Source organism: Artemia franciscana, chromosome 11 (genome assembly GCF_032884065.1).
Source record: "Artemia franciscana chromosome 11, ASM3288406v1, whole genome shotgun sequence".
NCBI classification, from domain to species: Eukaryota; Metazoa; Arthropoda; class Branchiopoda; order Anostraca; family Artemiidae; genus Artemia; species Artemia franciscana.
Window position 1 is genome coordinate 38,722,036 of NC_088873.1, and position 17,159 is coordinate 38,739,194.

At 36.1% G+C, this 17,159-nt stretch overlaps 1 protein-coding gene across 2 annotated transcripts in view; it reads right to left on the minus strand.

Moving 5' to 3' along the window:
- LOC136033192 (low-density lipoprotein receptor-related protein 2-like) overlaps nucleotides 1–8,700 on the minus strand; it is a 159,821-nt gene extending 151,121 nt beyond the window's left edge. For both annotated transcript variants that reach the window (XM_065713900.1, XM_065713899.1), the window contains exon 1: nucleotides 8,494–8,700. In XM_065713900.1, the coding sequence (XP_065569972.1) occupies nucleotides 8,494–8,617 (124 nt within the window). In that variant the 5' untranslated portion in view covers nucleotides 8,618–8,700. The remainder of the gene's footprint in view (nucleotides 1–8,493) is intronic.
- Between the last annotated feature and the right edge of the window lie 8,459 nt (nucleotides 8,701–17,159).

Consider the following 17,159-nt stretch of genomic DNA (forward strand, 5'->3'; position numbering starts at 1 on the left):
TAGAGGAGGGGGGCAAAGGGGAGCCCCAAGCATAATATTAAAAACCCCGTGACATTTTGCAAATGTTTCTATAATTCGAATTTCGTAGCAGGGGTAATTGAGAAGGGGGGCAGCTGCCCCCTAGATTTTGAAAATACCTGTTCTTGGTATTTCCATACGAAAGTACCCTTTTTAGGTATTTTCATAGAAAATACCCTTTTAGTGTTTTTTTTCTTATTGAAAAAATTGAAAGAACAAGAAAATCCCCTCAATACCCTACATTTTCGTGAATTGGCGGCAATGCTATATAAAATAGTTCTTAATTATGCTTGTTTGGTCCCAATTAATTCCACCACGACAATAAAACATAGGGAAGGGAAAGAGGTCTCCTTCTACCCGCTTATCAGTAAATGGTAGACCTACTTGAACCTTGCTAGCAGAGATGATTTCAGCCCCAGCACAATCCTTGGTCTCACCCGTTCTATTTTTTTCATAAAATTACTTCTATCTTACAGGTAAGATCATATAAAGGCCATATCTAGGTGGGTTGATCTCTATCCCTCCAAGATTTTTGTCCGGCTCGCAAAAACGTAACACAAATGTACACAAACAAATTTTTAAGGCTCTTTTTTATTTTTTTTGCATCCCCCCTCAAAAAAAAAGAAAAGAAAAGAAAACACCCTGAAAAACTCCGAACGAAAGTCTTTGCTACTGCCTTGGATCAAATATATAGGGTTTTTGATGAAATCCTTCAAGGGTGAAAGGACCCCTATAAGGATTTCCTGAAAGCAAGATTCCTTTAAGGCTTTAAAATTGCCTTGATTGTCTTCATCGCCCTACCATATTGCAGCGACACCTGTCATTTATTTGGGTATTTGGTATTGGGTATTGTCATTTATTTTGACTATGCATCTTGCATCGTTACCAACAGAAAAAAATCCCATAATTAGGGGATCAGAATCAGACACGTTACTCGGTGGAAAGGTTCCCTAGATTTTTTGCCCCCTTCCTTTTGGAAAATCCTTTTTTGCATTTTTGTTGAAAAAATGCAAAAGTTTTAGTACGTCAACCGAAAAAATTAATAAATAAACGAAGAGACCCCGTATACGTTTATATTGAAAATACTAGGTGGGACGAATGGCATATTTCTATTGTTGCCACTCCACATCAACCAAAGCACATGAATATTCGTATCCGGTTGGTATATAACATTTTCTAATCACATTTATTAATATAAATAATTGGATACATATGGGTTTAAAACAAAGGTATATTCAGACGTGCCACAGCTGTGCGGATTTGATATAAATCCAAAGTCGAATTGACCTTCATGTGCTGAGTTAGCAACGTGTTAAACCAAGTATTAACCAAAATAGCAGAGACGTGAGAAATTTTAATTTAATTTTTTTTATTATTAACATTATAATAAAAGAATTTATCAAAATAACACCTTCCCATTAGCTTGATTTTATTGAAATAAAAAAAGTGAAACGCGCCCGAAAAACAGAAAGAAAGACAGAAAAAACAGACAGAAAAAACAGAAAAAAAACAGAAAGAAAGGCTAATTTTTCCAACACTGGGAAACAGAATAAGCAAAAGTAATTTTTCATTTGAAAAAAAACTCCAAATTTTATTAGCTTTACAAATAAAGAACAAAAGTCAAAACGAAGAAAGAGATTTGGAAATTTTTTGAGCTTCTGGACAGTCTGGAACTGTTGCAAAAAACTTCAGAGATTGGAAAAGTAAGAAACTCAAGTTTTCCTGACCCATTGTCAAAAAATTTCCAATTGATACGAATTGCCAAAATTTACCTAAATTTTCAAAAAATCCGAATTTGATCAACTGTACGAACAAATGAACAAAAAACAAAGGAAGGAATGGAGCTAATATTTTCAGGAACGGAAAAAAAAAAGTAAAATTTATAAATATTTTTTACTTTTTACCAGAAGAAAGATAACAGATGTGTGTTTATTTTAGTCTTAGAATATCGATATTAAATTAGTCTTATAATCGATATTGATAATTCGATATCGAATTAGTCTTATAATTAGTTTCCATTAGTCTTAGAATATCGAAAGAGGACCCGTTCTAACCACAATTAAAAGTTCTAGCTTGACCTATCAAATCGTCAATTAAACACCTTAAACAGCTAGTTTTGCTTAAAACTGTCTGATCAAATTGTTAAGTTACCCATACGTGTAACAACCTGTTTAACTTAGGATTTTTGGACCAAAACATGATAAATTGAATCAACATGGTCATTATGACTGAGAAACAGATAATCCACTTGGAGAAAACGTGGTACAATGAACGAATGACTAGCCAAATGGTCATTATGACAGAGAAACAGATTATTCACTTGGAGAAAAACGTGGTATATTGAACAAGCGACTATTTAAATGGTCATTGTGACAAAGAAACAGATTATTCACTTGGAGAAAAACGTGGTATATTGAACAAGCGACTATTTAAATGGTCATTGTGACAAAGAAACAAATCATTCACATGGTGAAAAACGTGGTGTATGACTTTTAAAATAGCACAAGGGCTTTTAATTTGCAACCAAAAGAGCCCCCTCCAAAGTTTATACGACCATCCCTTCTATATGAAGTGCCTCTGGGAAAAAATAAATAAACAAATATTAATACATTTTGGCTCTTTACTATAGTCAATGCTATAGGATTGCCTCTGACTTAAACAGGTGAGTAGAACATTCAATTTTCCCTTCTAATGAACATTCGGAAGTATCCATAGGGAATATAGGGGGGAATTTTCCCACAGGGAGTATTTTTCGTGGAATATTTTCTGGGGGAGGGGTAAACACCGATTCTCCACTTATTGAAGTTCTTTTTAAGTCTATTTAGTAAATACTGTCTGAATAAGTAATTTAAATTTACCAATTCAAAAACAATAGGTTACAGGACAATTTACAACTGCACCATTGGACGTAGTGCATACTCCTTTTCAACGAGAACTATTTGTTTAAGGAAATGTAAAGACAAAAGGTACAACATTTATCTAGGATGTCATTGACATACCAAAGCAAATAATCGTAAGCACAAAGTTTAATCAAATGCAACAATTTCATTGTTAAATCTCCTTTTTCAGTAAGTAACTCCTGCCCGAACTTTGATTTTCAGCTATGATCTTTATCATGGGAGTATATGGGGAGGGGGTCCAACCCACCCGTACCCCCTATAATTAAGCTGGTTTGAGGTGTTATTCTTTGGATTTTGCATATAGCAGGGGTCTATTTTTCTCAAACCATGACTGGCAGAACTTCCCCGACGTGTGTTTGAGCCCTCCATAGCCCCCCTACCATTATATGTACATTCTTGTTGTTAAATAGTATTAGAAGGATGATTTTCACGAACCAAGATGCAAGAAATTTTTAGAAGTATCCTTTTATTTCGCCAACAATACCATCTATAACTTCAGGACAAATTCACTTTTCCCTAGTCAATCCCCCCCCTCCGTTCTGCTTTAAAAAAATCCCCCTGTCTACCTTAATAAATTTTTCTGTTGAAAGATACAGGTGAACTCTCGTCCCGCAAATAGTTGATATGTTAAATAAGTAGATCTCTAGCCCCCTTTTTTTACCTTACAATTTTTTAATGTTTATTTTACAAATTTTGAGCTTTCTTTCCATGATTCTGTTTTAAACTAAATTTAGTTTTGTATTTTTTAGTCACAAGTCTAAATTTTTAATCATAAGCCTGTAAAATACTTTCTGATTAGGGGGGGGGGGGCATTGGTGATGCTTTTTCTAAATACTTAAAAAAATTATGTATAACTTTTGTTTCCACTGGGGGGAGGGGGTACCTAGTCTGGCTTACCCCTTAGAGATGTCCATATACCTTTGTGATAATTTGTTTGGTAAAAGTATGGTACTCATTTGATAAAGAGAGAGTTGTGAGTTCTAGTTGGTGCATACTTTCAGCTTGTGCAGTTTGCAAGCACAGGGCAGCGCGTGCCGAGAGTGGTGAAGTGTACCGAGCGCTGTGGAAACTATACCAAGTATGGAAGAAATTATATCAAGCGTGGTGAAAATGTGCGGAATACCTGGCGTTTTGAGGTGTACACCAGGTGGCGGAGAGTGGGCACCCCCTTGAATGAAATATACCAATTTCCAGAGTTAATTAACGAAGTCTTGGTTAAACAGGTGGCAATTAGACCATTTTTTCTTTTTTTGCCTGCAGTTTGTGCAAAAGAACTAAAAATTGCGAAACTTTAGAACTTTCAATTTGGGACTTGACGCAAGTGTAACCTCTAAAAATGTAGAATGGGGGCGAGGCTTACAGGGAAAAAAGTTAGCCTTGCCTAGTTTCAGCCAGAACTAAACTATTTTTCACATTTTATCTGAATTCACCTAATAATATTTAAATCCAAGTCATTTATATACTGAGTATTCCCGGTTTACCTAAAATTAGGAACTGGGCGTTTTAACGCCACCGCGGTTTCCGCCACCCAGTAAATCTTGCATCATCAAGAGGATTAGTTGGGTCAGAATAGACAGGTTAGGTTAGTCTATGTCTATGTCTGTTTCTATGTCTATATCTGTGTCTATGTCTGTTCTTATGCCTATGTCTATTCTGACCTACCTGAATTAAAAGGTGGCGGAAAACCGCGGTGGCGTTAAAACATTGCTACCAAAATTAGAGGACCAAAAATTACAGTTTCAGCTACAGACTTCTGATATGATAAATCACAAAAACCTCCATTGGGAAACTTAGAAGCTATCAATCAGAACAATGCCCAAATTTTACCCCCTTCCCAATAAGATTACTCAAATGGATCACACAGGATAGTAAAAAAACAGGTTTAAAAAACACTTGATGGAAATTTGACCCTCTTAGCCACAATTATCATTCTCATTCCTTTTAGATGATTGATGATTCTCCTGTAATTCTCTGTGATTCTGTGATCTTGTGATTGATTACATGATTGCACGTTTCTTCAAAATAAGTATTTTTGTTGTTGTTTGGATTCAAAAATTGTCTTATGAAAGGCTTAGCTCAGCTTCAGAGTAAGAATTTTGTCGAAACATATCTAGTCTTAAATTAAGATACTTCTTATAGGAAACTATCGACGATGGTCAATTATTTGGTGATGAAATATAGTAACCTTGGATACAATAATAAACAATAGATTCAATTTTTAGAAAAAAAGTCTATATACAGAGAATAAAAGATAATCGATGATGATCCCAGGAAGGATAAATTAATACATAGGCTAGGATTGATATGCAATGAAGGCCAAAAATCTTGATTGATAAAATAAAGAACTGGAGATAACTACCGGATAGTTTACGGTGTATCTTTCGGTATTTATCTGTTACAGCTACAACACTCAAGTTCTTAGTCTAACAGAACCGGTTTCTTTCTGTAGTTTCTTTCAGCTTAGCGTGAGAGAGTATATTATACACTGCAATGTAAATATATTTTAATTAAATATTTAGATAGTATTTTGGTTAGGTTAGAAACCATTTTACATAATTCGCTCTGGGGGTGGGGGGCCTGATTTCCATAATTTTCTGCTGTAGTTTCCACAATTTTGTTACTAAATCATTTTATTTTCATCGTGCTTAGGTATATTTCATTAGGATTAACCTATTTTCACTTCTTAAGTGTTGTAGTTGTAACAGATAAGTAGCTCTTTCTCAATGATTTTTTTCTATCTTACTTTCCTGAAACTGAAAACTGACAGAATCTTTCATATACGGAATAATTTCCGTTTTAAGTTTTAATGTCTCTCCTTTCTATCAGTTAAAAAACTTGAAGATTGCTCACCGTACATGAATAATTGAAACGAAATTTGCATATTAATTTTACTTTTCTAACTAATAAAAACCGTATAAAAACCTAAGTTTGATTTTTGTTCCAGTGAATCACAAAGGCTGTTTAATTTGAATAATAACCTCTTTTAAAGTAAAAAAAAACTTTACCGTAAGAGCCAGTTATTGAGTAGTAGCAACCCCACTTATATACATAATATTTTCTGATCCTTCTAAGTTTTAATGTTGCTCCTTACTTTCAGATTAAAAAACTTGTTTTTCTATATTTAATTTCTGATCGTTTTTTAAATAATGCCGGAAAAGCCGGCGCCCTCTTCATGGAAAACTCCCTTGCCCATGAAAAGATCCTCCCAAGTAACCTTCTCCCCACGACCCCCACCAGAGAAAATCCCCCCTGAAAAGGTCTGTATACTTCCCAATAGCCACTAAACATTGAAAGTTCACAACTTGCAGCCCTACACCTGGAGACTGTGGGGGATTAAGTCATCCTTAAAGATATAGTTATTAGATTTTTTGACTATGCTGAACAAAATGGCATTCGCAAAAATTTTGATCGGGTGACTGGGGAAAAATGAGCCTGGGAGGGGGCCTAATTGCCCTCCAATTTTAGGTCACTTCAAAAGGGCACTAGCACTTTTAATTTCCGTTTGAATGAGCCCTCTCACGATATTCTAGAACCACTGAGTCGCTACGATCACCTTTGGGGAAAAAACAACAAAAAAACACGTATCTGTCATCTTTCTTCTGGCAAAAATACAATATTCCACATTTTTGGAGATGGGAACTTGAAATCTCTACACTAGGGGTTTTCTAATACACTGAATCTGGTGGTGTGATTTTCATTAAGATTCTACGACTTTTATGGGATGTTACACTCTTTTTTCGAAAATAAGCCAATATTTTCAGGCTCGTATCTTTTGATGGATAAGAGTAAACTTGGTGAAACTTATCTAATTTAAATCAGCATAAAAATCAATTTTTTTTTATGCATCTATTGGTATCAAAATTCTGTTTTTTTAGTTTCGGTTACTACTGAACCGGGTGGCTCCTTAATTACAACTCGTTAATACAAACTGCTTAATATTTCGTACGTTACGTAATCGGTCAATATTTCGCAACTTGGTTAGCTATAACGTTTTTCCTAGGTAACTAACTATAATGTCATTCCAGTTAAGCCATCTCAAATCACGTATGAACTATGGACCAGAAAATATACGTTCTGGGTCCGCCCTAGCTAAATTTTAAAATCTTTATTTATTCCAAGATTAAATGAAAATGGCCAAGATTATTTAAAGGACGAAAGGTGGAGATGAAAAAAAAAACTTCTATCGAATTCGAATAGTACGTAAAACCTCGCCTGGATTCGAGTCTACTGAAACCTCGCGAAGATGTCGATTTGCCAGTTCCCTGACATGTCACAATTTCCTATATAGCACCCTTTTTGGGCGGTATATAGTTACGTAATGGGTAATTATTTCGCAACTTGGGTAATTACAACGTCTTTTTTTTTTATTCCAGTTAAGCCATCAAAAATCCCGTAAAGACTATGGACCAGAAGAAATAAGTTCTGGGTCCGTCCTAGCTAAATTTTAAAATATTTATTTATTCCAAGATGAAATGAAAATGGCCAAGATTATATATAGGACGAAAGTCCTATATAAATCTTTTATCGAATTATAAAATCTTTCATCGAATTCGAATAGTAAGTAAAACCTAGCCTGGATTCAAGTCTACTGAAATCCTGTGAAGATGCCTATTTGCAAGTTCCCTGACATGTCATATTTTCCTATATACCACCCTTTTTGGCGTATTTGCGCCCCTTTTAGATGAAGTGCAGGCTATAGGCCTATTCCTCGAAAATTTACCTCCTTCCCTCCAAAAAAATCGCACTACCTGCATTATACGGGAATAGGGGCGTAATTTGATATGGAGAAGGAGGAGCAGCTACCCTTCAGACCCCAGTTTGCCCCCCAACTGAAATTTAGCGTCTTCAAAAATATTATCAAAACTAAGATAACTCAAGCATCCACAGAAACAGATAAATTTCCTTTAATATACTTTTGCCTTTATGTCAGCCTACTTATGGTTCATTTTTGATTTCACTTGACTTGAAAAATCACCTCCGACTTCTGAATTTTGAAGAAATTGCGCTTCTGAATGAGAAGAACTCATCAAAAGATATGGTACTTGTGTATTATTCAGAACACACTCAATAAGTTAAGTTAGGTTCTTTCGTGAAACAAACTACGATGCAGGTACATTTTAATAAAATATTTTATATATAGAGGTGGTTAGGTTAAGTTATGTATTTGATATAAGGCACCTGATTCCCCCCCCCCCCCTAATGTGCAAATATATGGCCCAAACTTTTGATAAAGCTAATGAAATAAAACAAAATATTATTTAAATATAATACTTTATTAGGAAAAGTCTTTGGCAAATCCCGAATCTTCATTTCAAATCCATGTTCAGACACTATCTTCTATCACTATCCGTAGCAAACTAAATTGAGTTTGTCTTTGTGGCTATGAAACCAAATTTTCTCAGCAAAATTCTTCAGGGTGTTCTCAATTGAATAATGAACAAGTACCAAATATTTAATTAAAATGTACCTGCATCGAAGTTTGTTTCACGAAAGAACCTAACTTCACTCATTGAGTGTGTTCTGAATAATACACAAGTACAAAATATATTTCTAGATAAAGAAAAAAATGTGTTACCTGGAGCTTCAACTTCATGCAATATTGAAGTTCCGCCAATCTCTCTAAAGTCCAAGGAAAACAACACAGCAACAATCACCAAGTCTCTAAACCACATTTTAATTAATCCATTTAGAAATAGCATAGAGTAATCCTCTCAAAAGGCCTACCCACCAAAGTATTTGACTAATTTAAATGTACCGTCGAATGGTACAAAGTGAGAACTGTGGTTTGATTGCCAAATTCAGGCGAGGCAGGTAAAAGGCTTGAGGCGGTTAACAGTCCTTTAGCGCATGCTTCCTATACACTGCTTTGACGCCAGAGCAGCTACGAAAATAACAAGCTTGCTTTCACCTTTTTTCAAATCCTATCTCTTATTAATATTAAATAAAAAAACAAGTTTTTTCTATTGAAAGTAAGGAGCGACATTAACACGAACAAAATTTTTCCGTATATTAAAAGGGCTGTCCACTCCTCAACGCCTCGCTCTTTACGCTAAAGTTTTTTATTCATTAAAAAAAATAGAGCTGTGAGAAAAAATCAAACTTTTTCGTAAAGAGCGAGGGGTTGAGGAGGGGAAAGCTCCTTTCATGTACGGAATAATTTCTGTTCGTTTTAAGTTTTAATGTCGCTCCTAACTTTCGATAGAAAAAAACTTGTTTTTTTTAAAATTAATTTCTGACCGTTTTTTAAACAATGCCAGGAAATCTGACCCCACCTCAAGGGACAAACCTCCTCACCATGGAATATACTCTAGACAATTCAATCCCGGTGAAAATTACTTTGGACAATCACTTTTAACCACTCGTGCGTAAGATTGAGACGAAAAACAGAAAGCGAGACATATAAAAAGAATTTTGTATAAGAAATCTGGCAAATTTCCACAATATATAATTTCTCTTGACAAGTTCTCTCCCTGGAAACTTCCCTCCCCCACGGAAAATTCCCCGATGGGAAAACTCCCAGCAGAAAATTTGTCTCCCCCATCCGATAATGTATGCATTCATCCCAATAACAAATACTATGCCTAAACAATGGACAAATTTTATAACTTAAAGACATTTCCCCTGGTGCTGTGTGGGAGTGGGGGGTCATGCTATACCCAAAGGCATAATTATTGGGCCTTTCAACTATGATGAACAGAATGGCTCTGTCAAAATTTTGATCGGACGATTTGGGAAAAAAAGTTGTGGGGGAGGTGGCCTATTGCCCTCCAATTTTTTGGTCACTTAAAAAGAGCACTAGAACTTTTAATTTCCGTTCAAATGAGCCCTTTTCTAATATTCTAGGATCACTGGGTTGATACGATCACCCCTGGGAAAAAAAGAAATAAGCACGCATCCGTGATCATTCCACATTTTTGCAAATAGGAGCTTGAAACCTATACAGTAGGGTTCTCTGATACGATAAATCTGATGGTATAATTTTCATTAAGGTCACTTGACTTTTATGGGGTATTTCCCCCTTTTTTCGAAAATCAGAAAAATTTTCTCAGGCTCGTAACCATTGATGAGCAAGACTAAACTTAATGACATTTATATATTTGAAATCAGCATTAAAAGCTAATTCTTTTAATGTATATATATTGGTATCAAAATCCTTTTTTTAAACCGTTTTTTAGAGTTTAGGTTACTATTGAACCGGGTCGCTCCTTACTTACAGTTCGTTACCACGAACTACTTGAACCGCAATTTTCTCTGATTTTTCTTTTGGTTGTTATTACGTATGTGAGGGATTTGCCCCCTCCTAAGTACCTTGCTCTTTACGCTAAAATGTTTGTGAATTTGTAAAAAGCTTATTATTCTAATTAAATGGTCCTTGTGTATCAGGAGTAATTCTTAAATAATTAGAAAAAAAGCCTAACATGAGCGTAAAGATTGAAGTACTGAGAAGGGGACAACCCCCTCATATATCTAATAAATTCTGTTCGTGTTAACTTTAAATATTGTTCCTTACTTTCAGTTGGAAAAAAAAACTTGTTTAATGTTGTATTGTATGTTTGAAAACAAGCAATATCTTTGGTTTATTATCACACAAAAATCATAATTAAGAAGCTACTTAAGATAAAATTAAATGCTAAGATTAGCCGAAAAACAGCACAAACAAATTATTGTTTATATCAGCCATTATTTAACAAAATTCTGATTTTTAGCATAAAGAGCGAAGTACTGACGAGGGGAAACTCCCTTATATACGTAATATGAGGGGGTCCGTCCCCTCGTCAATACCTCCCTCTTTACGCTAATGTTCGAATTTTGTTTCATTAATGTTCCATTAATGGTCTAATAATGTTCGAATTTCGTCCCTATCTTAGCAAACAAATATATATATATATATATATATATATATATATATATATATATATATATATATATATATATATATATATATAAGAAGAAAACTGTAGGGGACGCGTACGAGTCATAGATTCAAGATTCAAGATTTTTATTTAAACTTCTGTACAACACACACAATATAAAAAAAAGGGTCAAGCCGGAGACACAAGGTCGACATAAACAACATAGCTTTGCCATATTGCTCATTTTGCTTTTTATTTGCTTTCATTTGTCCCACAAATTGGGTGAAAACGAATTTAATAGCAATTAGTACTTCAAATAAGGTAGTTGAAAGTAAAGCTTATACATATTTGGGTGGAGGGAGAGCGTGCGTCGAAGTTTTGACCTCAGGTGGCTCGATCCTGCGCTTAGCTGTTGGCCGTAGTATTGTAAGTTTACTAAGATGAAACTCACCCTGTCTTAACAAACTAATACCAAACAGTTCGTGGTAACGAACTGTAGTAAGGAGCGACCCGGCTAAATAGTAACCGCAACTCTAAAAAACGGAATTTGGATACCAATATATACATCAAAGATTTTGGATTTTTATGCTGATTCTAATTTATAAGTTAAATCAAATTTAAACTTATCCATCAAAATTTACGAGCCCGAAGAAATTTGTCTTATTTTAGAAAATAGGGGGAAACACCCACCTACAAGTCAAAGAATCCTAATGAAAATCACACCATCAGATCCAACGTATTAGAAAACCCTACTGTAGAGATTTCGAGCTCCTAACTACAACAATGTGGAATTTTGTATTTGTATCAAACAGTTCGTGGTAACAAACTGTAGTAAGGAGCAACCCGGCTCAATAGTAAACGAAACTCTAAAAGACGGAATTTGGATACTAATTGATACATCAAAAGAATCGGATTTTTATGCTGATTTTAAATATATGAGTTTCATCAAATTTAGTCATACTTATCAAAAGCTAGAAGAATTACAAAACACCCCCTAAAAGTCATAGAATCTTAACGAAAATCACACCAACGCATTCAGCGTATCAGAGAACCCCAATATAGAAGTTTCAAGCTCCTGTCTACAAAAATGTTGAACCTCGTATTTTTTGCCAGAAAACCGATCACGGGTGCGTGTTTATCTGTTTGTTTGTTTTTTTCCCAGGGGTGATCGTATCGACCCGGTGGTCCTAGAATGTCACAAGGGGGGTCATTTTAATGGAAGTTAACAGTTATAGTGCCTTTTTTAATTGAACAAAAGATTAGAGGACAACTAGGTCCCTACCACGCTCTTTTTTTACCCAAAGTCATAGATCAAAATTTTGAGATACCCATTTTGTTCAGCATAGTCGAAAAATCTAATAGCTATGTATTTGAGGACGACTTGAATAAATAATTAATTTGAATTAATAAATATTGACTTGATTCCCCACAGTCCCTGTGGTAAGGGCTGCATTTTATGAGCTTTTCCCATTGTTTACACATAGTATTGGTTATTGGGAAGCATACTGATGTTTTCAGGGGAGGATTTCTTTTGGTGCCGGGGTAGGGAAGGGGGCAGGGGGTTACGAGAGAGGCCCTTTCAGTAGAGGAATTTATCACGGGAAAAAAGAAATTCTATGAAAGGGACGCTGGATTTTCCAGCGTTATTTAAATAACAACGAGAAATTGAATAAAAAAAAACAAGATTTTTCAACTTAAAGTAAGGAGAAACACCAAAACTTAAGCGAACAGAAATTATTACGTATATGAGGGGGTTCGTAATTAAAACCTGCATTAATTCAAAAACGTCCAGAAATTAAGCTCAGACACATAAGCCAGAATTTAATTTGGTTGATATTTGAGAGAAGGACAAACTTGATAACCCAAAAGACGAATTAAATGAAACATACATGTTTTGTCTGTTGAATTTACTTTAAAGGAATTAATAGATGGGTTTTCAGGGATAAAATCCCTTCGGAGATTAATTCAAATGGAGGTCCATCGTCTTAGAAAGCCGTCCTTCAAGTTCTCATTGAGGGGTATCTCCCCTTGTTTGTCATTTGCCCATTCCGTGTTTCTGCATGTTTTCCTTATTGGCTTTGCAAACGGTGGTTAAATTACGGATAACTCGTTAGAGGGAGGGCGATAGATATGCTTCAAAAAACAGCTGTAACGCCATAACAGATCCTTCAGCTTACAAAGTTACTTGTCTGTTAGTAGGGGGAAGCTGCAATACTTCCAGGCCACGTTTTTAGTTCCCGAACCCACCGCTAGGGGGTTCGTGGCACTAGTGTCTTTTATAGATTGCTTTTACGGAACCCACATAGAATTTTCACTTATCCCTTTTTTTGTAAAGCAAGACTTCATGCAAACACATATGACTTCTCACATTTTAAACCTGAGAGACATTTCTTCCACTGTTTTTGCGAATTCATACACCATCTATAAAAAACTCCTTTCTGTTTAAAATAATTATGGCGCTGCATTAGAGTATAGGCTAGTTCCTATGGCGGTACATTGAAAGCAGAGGGTGTTCCTCATGACATTGCATTAGAGCATAGAAAGGTACCGGACACATTGCACTGGAGCAAAGGCGATATACAGAAACAGTGCATTTGATTAGAGGGGAAATACAGACACTTTGATATTTTTGGATATGGACACCCATAAGAAGCTAAGATACCTAAGTCTAAAAAATCCACGACAGCCGGTTAACTAATTTAATTTATATTTTCAGGGTTGTTTTTTTTTTGGGGGGGGGGGGGCAAGGGGGCAGTCCCTCTCAATAATTTTTAGTCTCAATGCCCCTCGTTTTCCTCCCAATAAAAATGCTGGAGCTACTCCCATGCATAATTTCAGACTAGTCAAACCTGAAATATCAATCGGGTTTTTGCAGCACATCGATCGAATATTCTAAGTAAAAACGCATTTTCAGCACCCATGTGTTGCTTGGAAATGTACTGTAACCGAATGTGGAACTCAGCCACACTGACCTCTACGATTAATTATAAAAACGAAGATTACAAACAACAAGGTTTAATGATTAAACTGAAAGTGAAAAATTCAACCAGACTACAGGCTGGCCTTCCTCAGCGATAAAATTTCTTATCTAAGTAAACAATACGTCGGTGAAAGTAATCTTCATTGTTATGCTGAGGGTTGTAACCAAAATCTCAGTTTTCCTTCAGCAGAGATCTTTCAGATCAAATATGTCTGCAAAAAGGAAAAACATATCAAGAGAAAAAAAATATTACAACACTCAAGGTAACAAGGGGAACCGCCGAGGTTTCATTTTTGCAAAATCGTCAACAAGTTGGTCGTAGTCAAAATTGTTTACTAAATCCTTCTCGGCAAATATCAAAAGGAGGTGATTGAGCCGATCATCTCCTGTTTTAGACCACAAGTAGTTGTTCACTATTTCTAGCCTAGAAAACAAACGCTCATTGCTCACTATTTTCACAGGAAGTGTGGCAGCAATACGAAGTACTTTAATTATTTCTGAGTAAGCCACTGGTAATGCCTGAAGATGGTCGACAATGTCAAGAAAGTTTTCCGAATTTTTCTCCTCATCGAGCAAGAAACGTTTGGCAATACCAGCTTGAGATTCGAAAAGAATGTCGTCGATATCGAGCTCGCCGTAAAGAAAAGAGGAACGCTTGAGCAGAGAATGCATGACTATGTGTCCATAAACTTGGTCGAGCATGGATCCAAGGCTTCGAGTGTGCTCAGCACTGGCAAGATATCTGTGAACCTTCTGTCAAATTTAGCTAGTAGACGGTCGAAAGTCTCGAAGTACTCTCACTTCATTTCATCCGCCAAAGTTGTAGTCCGATTGCAAGATTTGATGAAGTTCTTTCCTAGCGTCAAAGTTTTCACAAATTGTTTCAGATGCTTGGTGATCTTTTGAGTTCTTCGAGGTCGTCCTTTCTGATCAACAGAGGAGGGTCTAGTCGCGGGTTCATTCAAAGCAGGTACTTCGATTTCAAGTTCTGTTGCAAACCTCTTTAGCCCTCTCAAAAAGCGATACGAATGAAGCGTCTGAACGCAGGTCGGTGAGTTCGCTTCTTGTGGCCTGAATCTGGGTGCACGATCGGGAAATGCTCTTTCTTCGAGTTGTCCTTCGTTTCGTCGACCAGAACGGCAAAGTATTTGGTGCTTTTTAATTCTTGCACTATCGTGCGCTGAAGCCTGGAACCGATCATCGAAATAAGATCGTTCTGATATTCATGGGATGTGTAGTGACCGTACCGTCTCTGCAGCTTGTTGAAGAGCGTACGAAAATAATGATTTAGTGCGCCTTTTCGAAACAGCAATCGATTTGATGCCTACTGATACGCATAAAATTGTTATTTGTGTTTATTTTTCGGAATCCAACGTGCAACAAAGAGCCCTGAATCCACCGGATACAACGTTAACTGCTTTCTTTTCGTTATGTCAAAATGATTCTTTTGCAAAAAACTGCTGTATATTGAAGTGCCTTCGTATTACACGTGGAATGCTAAAAATAAATCGTTTGAACTCGTAAACAGGGTAAGTCAGTCAACGTCCATCTACCATCTTCAAAGATACCACGATAGCAAGACTCTACACCATTAACCCCAATCAACACGAATGCTTCTTTCTCCGCCTGCTTTTGGTGAATGTACCCGGTCTGACGTCCTTTGAGTATTTGAGAACTGTAAACGGTACTATACATAACAATGAAATTGTTATAACGTGACGTCACATAACGTGACGTCCAAAAATGAATTGGTTGAAAAGGTATTTCCGAATATTCTAACCAATTATAAAATTCATAAATGGCTCAGTGAACGAGCGATTTTGGCAGCCAAGAATAAAGACGTCCACGAAATCAACAATATTATTTTGACCAAGATTCGAGACCAGGAAATAATTTACAAGTCAGTCGACACAGTTCTGGCTGTCCATGAATGTTGATTTCATGGACGTCTTTGTTCTTGGCTGGCAGAATCACTTGTTCACTTAGCAATTTATGATTTTTATTATATCATAGTTCTTCTACCAGGCAGCAACGTTGCGGCTATTCCGGACGACGCAATTGCCAACGCCAGGTCATTTTTTGATCGAATTGATGCTAGAAGCAATCTAATTAGAAAAGTTTTACCAGTACCTCCTTGCGCATCCAAAAAGAGGATTTCTCCAACTTGGCTATCGACACAATGCATTATCTGATCATAAATGCCTTTTTGTTCAGACGTTAACTTAAAAATATTTGTTTGTACATACGACAATAGATCAATTGTGTTGTAACTTTGTTCGCGATCCAATTCTACTCATGTAGAAATAGAAGCAGTACGATTAGGTGAAGGCATTCCCAAATGCTTGAGAAGTTCGTTTGCAACAGATAAGCACAAATCTTCAATCATAACTAGAGTGCAGTTATAAATTTCTGTTGTAAAGTCCAAGGTAATATCTGACCTCTCTTGCCGTATTCGGTGGAGTATATCCTCGGCCATTTGCGATTTGTATTTCTCCCATAACTCTGTAGGAGATGAAGGAGAGCAGCTTTTGCCGGAAGACACTGGCCGTAATGTCATGTCTATGAACCAGCGATTGTCCAGGATGTAAAAGCTGTTGTATCTAATCCCAAGATGGATTATATGTAAATGTAATAAATGACGAATCATTAACCTATAGGCATCATTGACGAATGATTAATAGGCGTCAAATGACGAATCATTAATCTATATTTCATTGCGCTGCATTTCTTATCCATTTCTTTGTTAGTGGCTGGATTTATCAATTTAATATTAAAGTGATAGCCGTCGGCTCCATCCCAAAAAATGATAGGATATTGTAGGGCATCGTAGCATCGATGAGTTTCAGCAATTCTTGTCAACTGATCGTTTCCCCTATAAAGAATAATATCTCGAGGTAAGAACTGATCACCGACCACAACGATTACCAATTCGTTAATAATTTGAGCATTGTATCTACGCATATGTTCAGCAGTAGGAGCTTTGTCAGGGGACATAACAATTTTATGCGTATCAGTAGGCATCAATTCGACGGCTGTTTTGAACAGAAGCACTAAATTATTATTTTTGTGGAAAAGATGTTGCAACTGGGAAACGGTAGTCCTTTCAACGTCGTTTTTTAATCATCGGTATCATTTTCAAGTTATTTGGTTTGTTTTACCTTGGCTTGTCGTTCGTCACTATGAAATACATATCGCAAACCTTTGTTTTTTTTTAAACTAAAATATGGTAGGCATTGATGACCTTATCCAAGTCAAAATCCCAAACCCAATCATCATCGCTATCATTTTCAGTTTTTATACGTTTTGATTCTCGCTCTACAGGTTGATTTTCATCTAACTGCGAGGTTTTACGTTCTTTAACCGCAAGCCTTTTGGCATAAACTCTTGGAGCAGCTTCCTCGGCTGCTT